The sequence below is a fragment of the Amblyomma mixtum genome, chromosome 1 (assembly GCF_055824585.1).
Source record: "Amblyomma mixtum isolate Tamu chromosome 1, ASM5582458v1, whole genome shotgun sequence".
NCBI lineage: Eukaryota > Metazoa > Arthropoda > Arachnida > Ixodida > Ixodidae > Amblyomma > Amblyomma mixtum.
Window position 1 is genome coordinate 11,345,751 of NC_143012.1, and position 14,012 is coordinate 11,359,762.

A 14,012-nucleotide genomic window follows, 5' to 3' on the forward strand; every position below is an offset into this window, starting at 1 on the left:
GGGGGATAGAATTCTGGCCTGTTTATCTTGAACTTCACTGTGGATGACATGGAATTTGGCAAATGTTGGTTTCTTTTTGGAAAAAAAGTTCTCTGCTTCGTTCCGCACTCTTTTAAGAGAGCGATCAGGTTTGGAAAGGGGGGGAGCCATAAAAAATTGATGTTTTTCGGTCATGGTGCCAGCCACCCACCATGGAGTCCAACAAGGGGACGCGACAGGAACTTGAAAGAAAGTCCTGCCCACGCCAGCTGTACACCTTAACTATAACCTAATATGACTCAACACAGGGTAGTTGGTCACACACGGTTAACCCTCGCCGCCAGGAAAAAGAGGGAAAAAACGAAGAAAAGAGGAGGAGACAGGAGAGTCGTAAGAAAGGAAATAGGAAAGTGAAAGATAGAGGGGAGGATAGGAAAAGGCGACTGCCGGTTTCCCCCGGTCGGGTCAGGCCGGAGGTGCCGTCTACAGGAAGCTGGGGCCAAAGTGGTGTGTTGCCTCCGCCGAGGGGCCTTAAGGGTCCAAACGCTCGGCATCAGCTCAACCACCAGGATCCCCTTTTCCCCAGACACGGCGATGCCACGCACGGCTAAGCGCGGATGCTCGGGTCCGTGGTGACGCATTGTTCACCATCATCCCCCTGCGGGGATGTCCCTGCGGATGCTCGGGTTAACCCCGTGGTGTCGCCACTCACCAACGTCTGCATGCTGCAGACGCCTCCCTGCGGGGAAGCATAAAGGAAACAATAAGCAGTAAAATAACGCAACAAGGAAACTCAAAGGTGGTATCACCACAATAAAATCTCAAGACCAAAAGGGCTGAGGCTACAGCTCGAAAAGCAAGATCTTGTATGATGCACACAATGCACAGCCACACAATAGGCACTTTTTCTACTGAAGGTATTTTCCTTTCTGTACTCTGTTCAGAAAAACGCTATACAGAAGATAGAGAAAAAGTGCAACATGTACTGCAATGTGCTGGATCCCAAGGCTTCGCCTGCACTAATGATACACCTATGCACAATGTCACACGTGGAATGCTTCACGACATCCTTTGTTCATGTTGCAGTGATGGGTCATGGAAAGTGGCAGCGCAAAAGAAACAGGGACAAAGTGAACAATCAGCAGGCTGGCAGGTAGGTTCAGTTGGTAGTTTAGCGCTCCTCCCATCGTCCATGTTTCTTCATCTTCATCCCTGATTATATTATGCTGCCACTTTTCATGATGAATCCCTGACAAGCCCACACCAAGATATTATTCGATGCAGTGATGTGGTTGTGCTCTAGGCAGTAACAAGGAGCGCCTGAAATGCCCCACTTTGTGCACCGCCACAACAATCTGAGATCACCGGATATGCTATTTCAAGCTGTTCAGGCTGCAATTCCTGGCAGCAGTGGTTTCCAAAGATCCTTCTCCTGGTAGCTTGTGTACTCTTTGGCTTGCCAACATTGGTTTCAATACCTGCAAAATGCAATGGTACAAACAACTTGTGGAATAAAAACAGCATGGCCATAGTTGAGTAATTTGAAGCCAATTCATTGATATGATAGTCTCCCTTTCTTGTGGTAGGTGATGTCTATAGACAGTGATGTCCAGGACAGGCTATACAATTAGTACAGCAGCTCTGTGCAACTCTATGGACATGACTGCCGTGCTACTTAGGTCGTGTACAGTGGAAATGATGACAGAAAATCCGAGACTCAGCAGCTGAGAGCAGTAATCTTGTTTTAAAGATACTACCAATAAAATAATACCGCTGATCTCACTGATACATAGAAGTGCATTCGCTAGTAGCAGCACAGCACCGCTGGCAGAATAGTGAGAGTCTGCCTTTCTGAAAACACTCAACATGATAGGAAAGAGACTAGGCAAAGTAAAATTACAGTCTGCCAACTTGCTTTCAATCTTCGAACTAACCCAAATAATTTTCGACGTCTTATAATCTAGTCCATTTCTAAGCGAAAAGCTTCATCGAGAACATGTTTGCCAAATAAATTGTTTTTCTCGGTCGTTAGTTATTCCATTCTGCAAATGATCATCCCCATGTGCAGCATTCCGCTGTCTGCTCTTCTACTACTCCGTTTTTGTATGCTCATAGCTAAAACATCCAATAAGAGGACATTTGTTGAGAACAACAGCACTGGAGCAAGACGACATTAGTGCGTGCCGGTTGCTAAAATGATGGCAGAGAGGGGCCAGAGCCTGTGTTGTGGTTGCTCGCTTACAGATACCCACTTATCGTCAGCCTGACTACGCTCACAGCAAGGCAAAGGCCTCTCCCATGTCTCTCCAATTAACACCGCCCTTGCCAGGTGCAACCGCTATATCCCAGCAAGCTTATTAATCTCATCCACTCACCTAATTTTCTTCCGCCCCCTGCTATGCTTGGCATCTCTTGGGATCCACTCCGTCACCCTTAAGGACCAGCGGTTATCTTACCTTCACATTACATACCCTGCTCAAGCCTATTTATTCTTATTGATTTCGACTAGGATGTCATTAACCCGCGGTTGTTCCCTCACCCACTCTGACTGTTTCCGGTCTCTTAACATTACACCTATCATTTTTCTTTCCATAGCTCGGTGTGTTGTCCTCAACTTATATTGAGCTATTTTTGTTATCCTGCACGTTTCTGTCTTATAGGAGGGTACAGGTGAGACACACCTATTTTATACTTCTCTCTTGAGGGATACTGGTAAACTCCCATTCGTGATCCCCACTTATATTTATTCTTACAGAGACCAACCACCGAACCTGAAACACCCCACTTTTTTCAGTACTATGGAAACCTGTTTAAGGTGCTTGATTAGAAAACAGTTTTCCTAGGAATACTGTAGAAAACTTGTACCGAGAATTTTTCAATCAATGGACACTACTGCTTTATGTATCCTGATGCCTGAAACTATGACCAGTGAGCCCAATGGTGATTGCATGCTGACAAACATGATGAACTTCGAATTGATATTTCCAGCTGCCAGACATTAATTGCAGCTTTAATACAGCTTAGAGGTCATTTCAGTTTATACACCCGAAGTTGTTGCAGCAGAGTTGTGTATGCCTTATGACGGCAACTTTCGAGGAACTTGGTTACCCCTTAAACCAAGAAATTGGTTAAGTAAGTCTATAGTGTCTATAGTGTAAGTCTATAGTGTCAGATGCCCGCTAACCTGGATGCTATAGATCTAGCACCGGATCATTCGAATGGGCTCCTGAAGGGAGGCTGCGTCTAGGAATGGCATGCGGATGTCAGAATAGTGCCAACCAAACATGAATTGAATGCTTTACAGTTAACAACACACGTCCGACGAGGAGACCCTTTCCATTTTCGTGCAGCTCTGCCTCAGTGCTCCCGGCAGATCTCACTCAAAAAGGCATTGACTAAATTGTGAAAAATAATCATTGTTGCTCAGTTTTCACCCCAAAAGCAGGTGAACACTCCCCGATCTTTCATCAAATATATTTGCTATTATGCAAGCAGTTCTTGTTACTTTCCAGGAGATTTGATAAATCAAATTTTTTCTGGTTCCTTGAAATTTGAATTACCGAGCATATACTATATTATACAAACAACTTTTAATCTTATTGCTCAAAAACCTTAATCTAATAAGTGATGCAAAGCGCACATGCCAAGAAAGTCCCAATCAATTTCAGAATTACCTCGGCATGATCATGGTTCTTATGATCAGGAGAAAGGACCTGAAAAAGTGCTTTCTGCCTATCTACATTGACGCCATGTAAAGTTGTACATTTTTTGCAACCTGGATAATGTAATCGAGACAGGTAAGGAAGCAATGGCTCTCACGTTTAATGTTAGGAAATAGGAAACAAAACTTCATAAAACTGTGGTATTCCGCAAGTGTTGTTTGATTTCATGGCGTATTAAATGGTCCTTTTCCTCGAATACCGCTGGGCAGAACTGACACTGAAACGGTTTTTCTCCCTTGTGGGCTAGCGCATGCTTTGCGAGGTCCGTATCCTGGGCAAAGACCATGGGGCAAAGCTGGCACTTGTATGGCTTCTCACCCATGTGCGTGCGAAGGTGTTCCACCAAGCTCGCTCTAAATGAAAAGCTGCTCACGCAATGGTCACATTTGTATGGACGCTCACCCGTGTGGGTAGTACGAAGGTGGTAGACCAAGCTGGTCTTCTGTGCAAAGCTCTTTTCACAGTGGTCACACTGATACGGGCGCTCACCAGTATGGGTACGAAGATGGTTTACAAGGGTGTTCTTGCGAGCAAAGCTGATTCCGCAGTGGTTGCACAGGTATGGACGCTCGCCCGTGTGGGTACGAAGGTGTAATACGAGGTGGTACTTTTGAGCAAAGCTGCTTTCACAGTGGTCGCACTGGTATGGACGCTCGCCCGTATGGGTACGAATGTGTTCCACCAAGGTGCCCTTTTGCGCAAAGCTTCTTTTGCAGTAGTCACACTGGTAGGGACGGTCGCCGATGTGGGTGAGAAGGTGAGGCTCTATGTGAGTTTCCTTCGTGAAGCCCCTGCTGCATTGGCTGGACTGATACAGCTGCTTGCTGGTGTGTTCACCTTGGTGGTTTCCAACGGTGCTACAAAGACTTGGCACGGTGTGTTGCATATGGGTGCTGCTATCTTGCACGTTTTCCCCAGGTGGCAGCACACCATGCCTGGGATCAGCTGTGACCAGGCCTGCACCATGAAATGCGGAGAACTTTCAATGAAATGCGGGACCACATGTGTCACAGCTCATTCAGTGGTGTGGCCTGAAACCCATTGATCTAGAAGGGTTGAGATATTTCAGATAACATCATTAATGTCAGTGTCAGTGGTTTGATCATGACAAAAAGAAAAAGAACTCGGCTCTATAGAAAATATCCGACTAATAAATTTGCAACCAGTTAGAGGCATAATGTTCTCACTATTGAATTACTACTGAAAACAATAGCCATACTTTCTAACCATTTTAAAAACGAGCTGCCCTGGCAAAAAACACATACGATCCCTGGCTTTATGGCTGGAATCCTGCAAATTTATTCAAGAGTTTTTCACGAATAAAAGAATGTCAGTGAGCTTTGACCTGTGAGAAAGTACACTTCCAGTGACAGCATTCCAGATGTCAAATAATGCTACAGTCATAATTACCATGGACACTGAAGGAAAACGTTTAGGAATTTGTTGGAGAAACACTGCTGAAGAACTAGTTTCATTTCTGGAAATGTAGCCAAATGCTTAATAAAATATTTAAGGTAAGCTGTCATGGAAGAAAATAACAAAGTAATCAGCACTTCTGTTATGGCACACTGCAAGATCTCATGTAACATTTCAGAGTGTAGATTAAAAAAACATGCATATGTTACATATTTTTGCTTTCCAGATTTTAGCACGTTAAATTTCAACCTCAAATTATATTCAACACGATAGCTAGGCTTGCGAGTTGGTGCTACATTTTCCAAAAAGTAACAGCGCAAGAAACGGGGATGAAGAGTAAACAAACAGAGGACAAGCACTTGTCCTGCTTTTCAACCCTTCGTAACCGTTTTTCACGCTGTTATTTTTTGGAAATCATGTTATATGCGGATAGAGACAATTTTAGGCCCAAATCCGCAGTTGTGGTTTTGTGTACGCTTCGAATGAGAGGAGGCGCTATCTAATGGTGGTGTAGGTAGGTAGTTTCGATTTCGATGCCACTTCACTATGCTGACCTGACTTCGCAATGCTCAGGATGATAGCATTGCCCATGGGATTGGGACCACGACAGCAGTCTTCAGATGCTTGAAAAGGAAAGTAATCGTTTCTGCCGCAAGCATCGGTACCCTGTCAGGCCCTGCTACGTGGTCTGGATGAATTAGGGAGAGCCCGCAGTAACTGTTGCTGGACACGGGCCTCTCCAACCGCTCTGTGCAGTTGCGTTGCAGATGCTTGGGATAGCATTCCTGAGGAGCACTGGTCGTGATTTCGAGAAATCTGGCATATCGAACGTGCTCGACGGTACCGGAGACGTGTTTAATGGGAAGATATCTCTGACAACGACCTTTCCAAGGACAGTACAATTGATGATGACAATCACTAAAGCTCCGACTACGAACACTTCTGAAGTATGCATGCCTGTGCGCCTACACGTATGCTGAAACCAGTCCGCGCATGCCCAAGGTGCAGGACACGAGTAGGTGTGAGTGCAGCGCCCAGTTCGGTATCTACCAGATACTTGGCGCCCATGCTACATGCGTCATAACCTGTGCGTTGGCATCCACAATTAATCAGAAGACATTCGGCTTTCGCAACTTTCGGAACATGTACGAGCTGACTGCCTCTCCTTACTCTCATTATACGCGGAAGAAAACTTTTTTTTTTACATTTTTGCTAAGCCAAATTATTCCTCGTATTGTATGCGAGCCGAAATTTACACGCGGGTTTTTACGGTATGTTTGTGGGTACCTTGTTCCATTTATTGTACCACCAAAGCAAGTAGTTCTAAAGCTTTTATGCAGAAACGATAAGGAAACATTTTTCTACATACAGCTTCAGAAAGAACAAAGCTCCCTGAATAAAATTATGTGCAGGCTAATATTACATAATTCAGGTGTAATGAAGAAATAACGAAAATATATGCATGACTTCTGAATGTCAAGAAGCAAACTAAAAGAAATACCACAGCAAAGACAACACTTTTATACTCTGTCTAGCATATTGCAGCCTGGTGTTCTGAGAAAAGGAGTAATGGAATTAAGATTACAAACAATTTTCTGTCAGCAGTGTCAATAAAAAAATACACAGCACTAAAATCAGCATGGATCACTAATACCACAACACAATGAAGCAAACTAGACAATGTTTCCAACCAGCATATGGAATCAGAAGCACCTGCACCAATTGCTTCTGTACACACTAGGTAAAACAGCACAGGTTAATATTTGTCCAGAATATCTGTCTGCACAACAAGAAAAATATGAAGAAAATTGAAATCGGTCTTTGGGAAAGGAAATGAAGCAGTAACTGCACCACATATCTCAGTGGACACCCGAAAGGCACCGTAAGGGAAGGGAGGAAGGTGGGAGTGAAAGAAGAAATGAAGAAAGGTGCCTTAGTGGATACTACTGCTTTTGAGAGCTCAGTTTATAAAAAAGTTGCGTGAAAAAGTGTAAAGGAAACAATAAGCAGTAAAATAACGCAACAAGAAAACTCAAAGGTGGTAGCACCACAATAAAATCCCAAGACGTAAAGGGCTCAGGTTACAACACAAAAAGCAAGATTAGTATGATGCACAAAAATTCACAGCAACACAACAGGCACTTTTTCTACTGGAGGTTCTTTCCTTGGTGTATTCTTGTTCAGAAAAAAGCTATACATAGAACATACAGAAAAAGTGCAACTTGTACTGCAACGTGCTGGATCACAAGGCTTCCTCTGCACTGATGATACACCTATCCACAATGTCACATGTGGAATGTTTCATGGCATCATTTCTTCATGTTGAAATGATGTGTCACGGAAAGCAGCAGCGCAAAAGAAACAGACGAAGATGAAGAATCAGCAGGCTGGCAGGTAGGTAGGTTCAGTTGGTAGTTCAGTGCTTCTCCTGTCATCCATGTTTCATCTTCGTCCCCATTTTTTTGGTACTGCCACTTTCCATGATGAATCCCTGACTAGCCCACAACAAGATATTAGTCGATGCAGTGATGTGGTTGTGTTCTAGGCAGTAACAAGGCAGCGTCTGACATGCCCCACTTTGTGCACCGCCACCGCAATCAGAGATCACTGGATATGCCATTTCAAGCTGTCCAGCCTGAAATTCCCGACAGCAGCGGTTTTCAAAATTCTCCTCCTGGTAGCTTGAGTACTCTTTGGGTTGCCAACAATGGTTTCAGTGCCTGCAAAATGCAACGGTGCAAACAATTTGTAGAAAAAAAAACAGCATGGCCAAAGTTGAAAAACGTGGCAGAATAATTCGAAACCCAAGTCTTTGATACGATAGTCTCCCTTTCTTCTGGTAGGTGATGTCTGTAGACCGTGATGTCCAGGAAAGGCTGTACAATTAGTACAGTAACTCTGCGAAACTCTATGGACAGACTGCCGTGCTACTTAGGTCGCGTACAGTGGAAATGATGACAGAAAATCCGAGACTCCACAGCTGAGAGCAGTAATCTTGTTTTAAAGATACTACCCATAAAATAATACCGCTGATCTCACTGATGCCAAGAAGTCCATTCGCTAGCAGCAGCGCAGCTCCACCGGCAGAATATTGAGAGTCTGCCTTTCTGAAAACACTACAAGGTGATGGGAAAGGGACTGAGGCAAAATAGAATTCGTCTGCCAACTTGCTTTCAATCTTCGAACTAACCCAAATAATTTACGACGTCTAATAATCTAGTCCATTTCTAAGCGAAAAGCTTCATCGTGAACATGTTTGCCAAATAAATTGTTTTTCTCGGTCGTTAGTTATTTCATTCTGCAAATGATCATCCCCATGTGCAGCAATCCGCTGTCTGCTCTTCTACTACTCCGTTTTTGTATGCTCATAGCTAAAACATCCAATAAGAGGACATTTGTTGAGCACAAGAGCACTGGAGCAAGACGACATTAGTGCGTGCCGGTCTGCTAAAATGATGGCAGAGATGGTTCAGTGTCTGTGTTCTGGTTGCTTGCTTACAGGTACCCACTTATCGTCAGCCTGACTATGCCCACTGCAGGGCAAAGGCCTCTCCCATGTCTCTCCAATTAACACCGCCATTGCCAGGTGCGACGGCTATATCCCAGCAAGCTTATTAATCTCATCCGCTCACCTAATTATCTGCGAATGAAACTATTTATTTACGGAAACCTAACAAACTAAATAAAGTGAAGGCAAAGCCTCCACGGAGCTGGCTGAAGGGCACTCCACGCATTGGTCGACTCCGACCACCGTACTGGGAGAATTAAAAAAAAAAAAGGCGGGATCCGGATGTTAATCCGATTTAATTAGGGAAATCAGCCACACAGGGCAATAAGTCGAAGTTTCTAAGAATGCTCGGAACGTGTAGATCGAGTTCCCGTGGCAAACAGATGACTTCAGATTCCTCTCCACTGCACCTTTAAGTATGATCACCCTTGAAGGCTAGAAAAATGCAGTGATACAGTCTCCTTTGATGAAGCAAAGGCACATAACAAACTAAATCTGCCTCTGAGAAGTACTTTATAAACCATTCCTTCGCTGCATATACAGAAATAATATGCACACCTCATAAGAAAACCCATAGACATCTAATTTACCTTCTACGCCAAATGACACTGCTTTATATGCCTATGATGTGCTTTCACTCCCATCATACGTTGAAGCAGTTGCCTCACCAAGCTGCCGATAGCCTCTTTCTCTGTGGCTACACCATCCTTTTACGCTGTATGGCCGGAAAGAAAATTTTATTGATTTGACCACAAATTATGAAAATTACAACACGCAGTTACAAGTGGAAAATATTCAGCAACCACTTGTGAGCTGACCAGCATTATGAAAGAGCAAATGCAGTATTGCAGCTCATAACTTATAGCTGAATTTCTCAATGCAAAGGAGTAAATGAGTCATCAAATTCTGTTTTCAACAGCTCTAACTCCACAAGCTGTTATATCAAAAATTTTTATGTGAATGGTCACCCCATAAATGCAGTTGCCAAAGCAAGTTCAAAAAGTATTGATAAGCACGACATGTATGAGATAGGGGTGTGCGAATAGTGGTTTTTTGATTCGAAGCGAATTCGAAGCGAATAGCAATTTTCTTCGAATAATTTCGAAGCGAATAGTTCGAATAGTACTTCTGGCACTAAAAGAGGCTGAGTGACAGTAGGCATTTCCAAAACCATTTATTTTCCCAACACACGATGCCATTACACACTGCACTGAGGCTTTATTTAAAACCACACTTCAAAATTTTAACACCTAGAGTGAAGAACAATTTTTACTGGCAATTTATACTGGAAGAACAACTTTTACATTCCCACACTTGCATTCCCTAGAGCAAGAATGGAAACGGCTGTACAAAACTCGCGCCGCAAGCGAAACGTCATTCGCACCGCTCGCGCGTCCTGGCAAAATTGTCCCCGGTATTACTTCCGAGCAGCACTCAGCATCGCGCTTCCATCAAGAATGCTCTCAGCCTCCAACGTATGGGAGTGCCCGAGTTGCGGCGACGGAGTTCGGCACACCACCGAAGATGGCTCAATGCCCCGATTACGGCGGCGTTCCGTTCCGTTCCCATCAACGCGCAAGCAGTCAGAATAGCAAGAAAAGACGCCAGTCGTAGATGCCGAGCGTTAACGGCAGTAATCCTCCACGGGTGCACAATAAGCTTAGCGTTATCACACGCTAAAGGCGCCCTTCCCATTGACGTAAGTATACACTTCGGCGACATCGAGTCCCCGTGCTGCCGCTGAATTTTTCGCGCCTCCGCCGGTAATATGATGGCTTGCTTGAAAGCTGCCGAGAACGGTCGCTCATGTTCCGTACGCATGATTCGTCACCAGGGTGAAGCGATAGCGCGGTAGGGCTGTGTGTTTATCTTCGCATCTGTCCTATCTGGTAATCTTTTCCGCAGCTCTAACGGGAAAAAAAATCGAGAGGCAGTGGAGCGGGCGCGGCTTCGTTGCTTATCTGATCTTCCAGCCAGCGTACGCCGCGGCGGACGCGGTTGTTGCGTTGTGTGACGCGCGTCTTTTTTCGTTTTTCTTTCTTTCCTCTTATCCTTGAACTCTCCTCTATCTGCACGTGGCAGCGGTGGTGGCTCGGCTAGAGCCAGTCGGCAGGCCCGTACACTTTCCTTTTCATCCTTCGCTCAGTCACAACAACAACAACAGTAAACTGAGGTTTCTTGTTTTGAAGCTTAGACGACTGATGGCTGTGCTCTTCCTTCTTTGCGTCTGCCTCGACACGGTGGCAGCGACGCGGCTTATGGCAGCCTTATGCCCGTTTCACATGATGCGATTCTTGCCACAGCGCACTGCGATTTCAGCCGCACTGCGACAGAAGGGCACGCCGCTCCCGTCGCAGAGCGGCTGCGGCAGGCTTCCAACCAGTTGGTCGCACGCCGCACAGTCGCAGCGATCGTTGCGAACGAAGCGGCCGTCAGCCAATAGAATTCAGAGGTGTGACATCACAGGAAACGACGTAGCGGAAGCCTCATTGTAGTTGCCTGCAAAAGCAAAAAATTAAGAATACCTTCTTTGCATAAAGTACTTGATATTTTAATAAAAATACATTAATTCAATAAAAAGTAAAATTTAAGCGTGTTCTACGTTTATTATTGGTAAATTATGCCGGTGCCGCTCGTGCCGCACCAACAGAAATCGCAGGCGCCGCAAGCATGTGAAAGGGCTGTCGCGACTGGCGCCGCTGAGACACTGCGACTGCACCGAAGTTTTTCGTGCGCGCCGCATCATGTGAAACGGCCATTAGTGCGGAGGCTCGGAGATGGCCAGAACGCAGGATCTTCCGCAAGAGCGCGTCGCCCTCACCTTTATTTCGTTTGTAGCTGGGTTCGCACCCCGACCTGGTTGTGATTCGTGTATTGACTGACCCCCGAGCGTTGAAAGCGCGATCAAAAAAAAAAAAAAAAAGCCATCTATGCGGCAATACTCGGAACTGAAACCACATGAAGCAAGCGGGCAAGCGCCCCAGAAACACTATTCGCGCGAGGCGAATACTTCGAAATTTCGAATACCGAGAATTCGGTTCGAAGCGAATATCGAATACCGTGCTATTCGATCGAATATTCGAAATTATCGAATATTCGCACACCCCTAGTATGAGAGCTTACAGTAGGAATGCTTAAATGTAACCAAGCCACTAAGGTAAAATACAATAAGACAACAACTGCTGCTGACAATTCTGAAGACACAACTTGGAACAAAACTATGCCAAATTTATAGATGGCAATTTAGAATAGAATAGAAAGTATTTACTTAGCATAAAAAAAGAAATACAAACACAGAACTTCAGGGACCCAACAAAATTTGTTTAAGGGTCCCGACAAAAGATAACGCACAAAAGATAACGCACAGGAATCATGCGACAAAATTCTCTTTATAATTTTTTAAAATTTAAACAAACAGAACACTCGCGAAACCTGCCAGCAAAAGCGATAAATGCATCTTTGTGTCCCTGCCGTGGTCTCCAATAACATAGCCACAACACAAGCATGAAAAGATGAATAACTTGAATAACACATCTCGAGCTTGTTGGTTGTTCATCACAACTCAAAACAGCACAAAACTTCACAAGGATGCAGAAAGGGAAGACGAGACACAGCGCTGTGTCTCGTTTATTATTTCTGTGTCCTTGTGATTTCTGCGCTGTTTTCGCATCAATATGAGAACAGACTTTACTAGTGGTATTAAATGCAAAAAAGAAAAGTTTTCTTACACTACTATACAGATTTGTAAGCTAGTGCCAAAAGCTCGCCTTCAAAAGTGGCGCTCGCTTTAAAAACACAACTTTTCCTTCACCCACATATGCTTTTGCTGGTGGATGGCCAAGAAATCCTCTGTAATGCACATAGTAGATGCTCATTAATTAAGTTAATTAGGAAACTCCGGATAATGCAGGTGTAAGTCTACGGTGTCAGACGCCTGCTAACTTGGACGCTATAGATCTAGCACTGGATCATTCGAATGGGCTCCTGAAGGGAGGCTGCATCTAAGAATGGCATGCGGATGTCAAAATAGTCCCAACAAAACATGGACTGAATGCTGCACAGTTAACCACACACGTTCGACGAGAAGGCCCTTTCCATTTTCATGCAGCTCTGCCTCAATGCTCCTGGCAGATCTCACGCAAAAAGACATTGACTGAAATGTGAAAAATAATCACTGCTGCTCTGTTTTCCCCTCAAAAGCAGGCGACCACTGCCCAATCTTTCACCAAGTATATATGCTGCGATGCAAACAGTTAGTTCTTGTTGGTTTTTTTCCAGGATGTTTGATAACTCAAATTTTCGGGGTCCTTGAAATTTGACTTGCAAGCTTTTACTATTTCATACAAACAACTTTTAATCTTATGGCTCTATCAATCTAATAATAATAATCTGTTAATCTAATAGTAATGCCATGTGCACATGCCATGCCAGTCCCAGTCAATCAAAGCATTACCTCGGTATAATCAAGCTTCTTATGATCAGAAGAAAGGATCCGAAAAAGTGCTTTCTGCCAGTCTAAATTGAGGACATGTAAGGTTGTATTTTTTGCAACGTGGATAATGTAATCGAGACAGGTAAGCTAGCATTGGCTCTCACATCTAATGTTAGGAAATAGGCACCAAACCTTCATAAAACTGTGGTATTCTGAGGGTGTAGTTTGATTTCATGGCGTTTTAAATGGTACTTTTCCTTGAATGCCACTGAGCAGAACTGACATTGATGTGGTTTTTCCCTCTTGTGGGCCCGCACATGCTTTGCCAGGGCTGCATGCCAGGCAAAGACCATGGGGCAAAGCTGGCACTTGTATGGCTTCTCACCCGTGTGCGTGCGAAGGTGATCCACCAAGCTCGTTTTAAGTGAGAAGCTTCTCCCGCAGTGGTCACACTTGTGCGGACGCTCACCCGTGTGAGTACGAATGTGTTTCACCAGGGTGCTCTTGAGAGCAAAGCTGCTCTCACAGTGGTCACACTTGTGTGGCCGCTCACCCGTGTGGGTACGAAGGTGTTTCACCAGGGTGCTCTTTTTAGCAAAGCTGCTTCCGCAGTGGTTGCACTGGTATGGACGCTCTCCCGTGTGGGTACGAAGATGCACCAAGAAGTCATGTTTTTTTGCACAGCTCCTTCCACAGTGGTCGCACTGGTAGGGATGGTCGCCGATGGGGGTGACTAGGTGAGGCTCTAGGTGGGTTTCCTTCGCGAAGCCCCTGCTGCTGTGGCTGGACTGATACAGCTGCTGGCTGGTGTGTTCACCTTGGTGGTTTCCAGCGGTGCTGCAAGGACTTGGCATGGTGAGCTGCATATGGGTGCTGCCATCGTGCAAGTTTTCCCCAGGTGAGACACCATGCTCGGGATCAGCTGTGGCCAGGCCTGCACCAAAAAAGGCAGGGT

At 44.9% G+C, this 14,012-nt stretch overlaps 1 protein-coding gene across 6 annotated transcripts in view; it reads right to left on the reverse strand.

Annotated features, from left to right (window-relative positions):
* The window catches only part of LOC149365453 (uncharacterized), a 60,931-nt gene that overhangs the window by 8,270 nt on the left and 38,649 nt on the right, over positions 1-14,012 (reverse strand). For 4 of the 6 annotated variants that reach the window (XR_016282784.1, XM_089542667.1, XM_089542656.1 and 1 more), the window contains exons 3-4: positions 13,443-13,991; positions 4,191-4,658 (exon numbers count right to left, since the gene is read on the reverse strand). Coding sequence is in view for 5 of the 6 variants with exons in the window: in XM_089542667.1 (XP_089398793.1) it covers positions 4,191-4,658; positions 13,443-13,991 (1,017 nt within the window). In the remaining variant the exon portion in view is untranslated. Of the gene's footprint in view, positions 1-1,344; positions 1,458-4,103; positions 4,659-13,442; positions 13,992-14,012 lie in introns of all 6 variants that reach the window. The other 2 variants (XM_089542673.1, XM_089542669.1) reach the window with 2 other exon arrangements.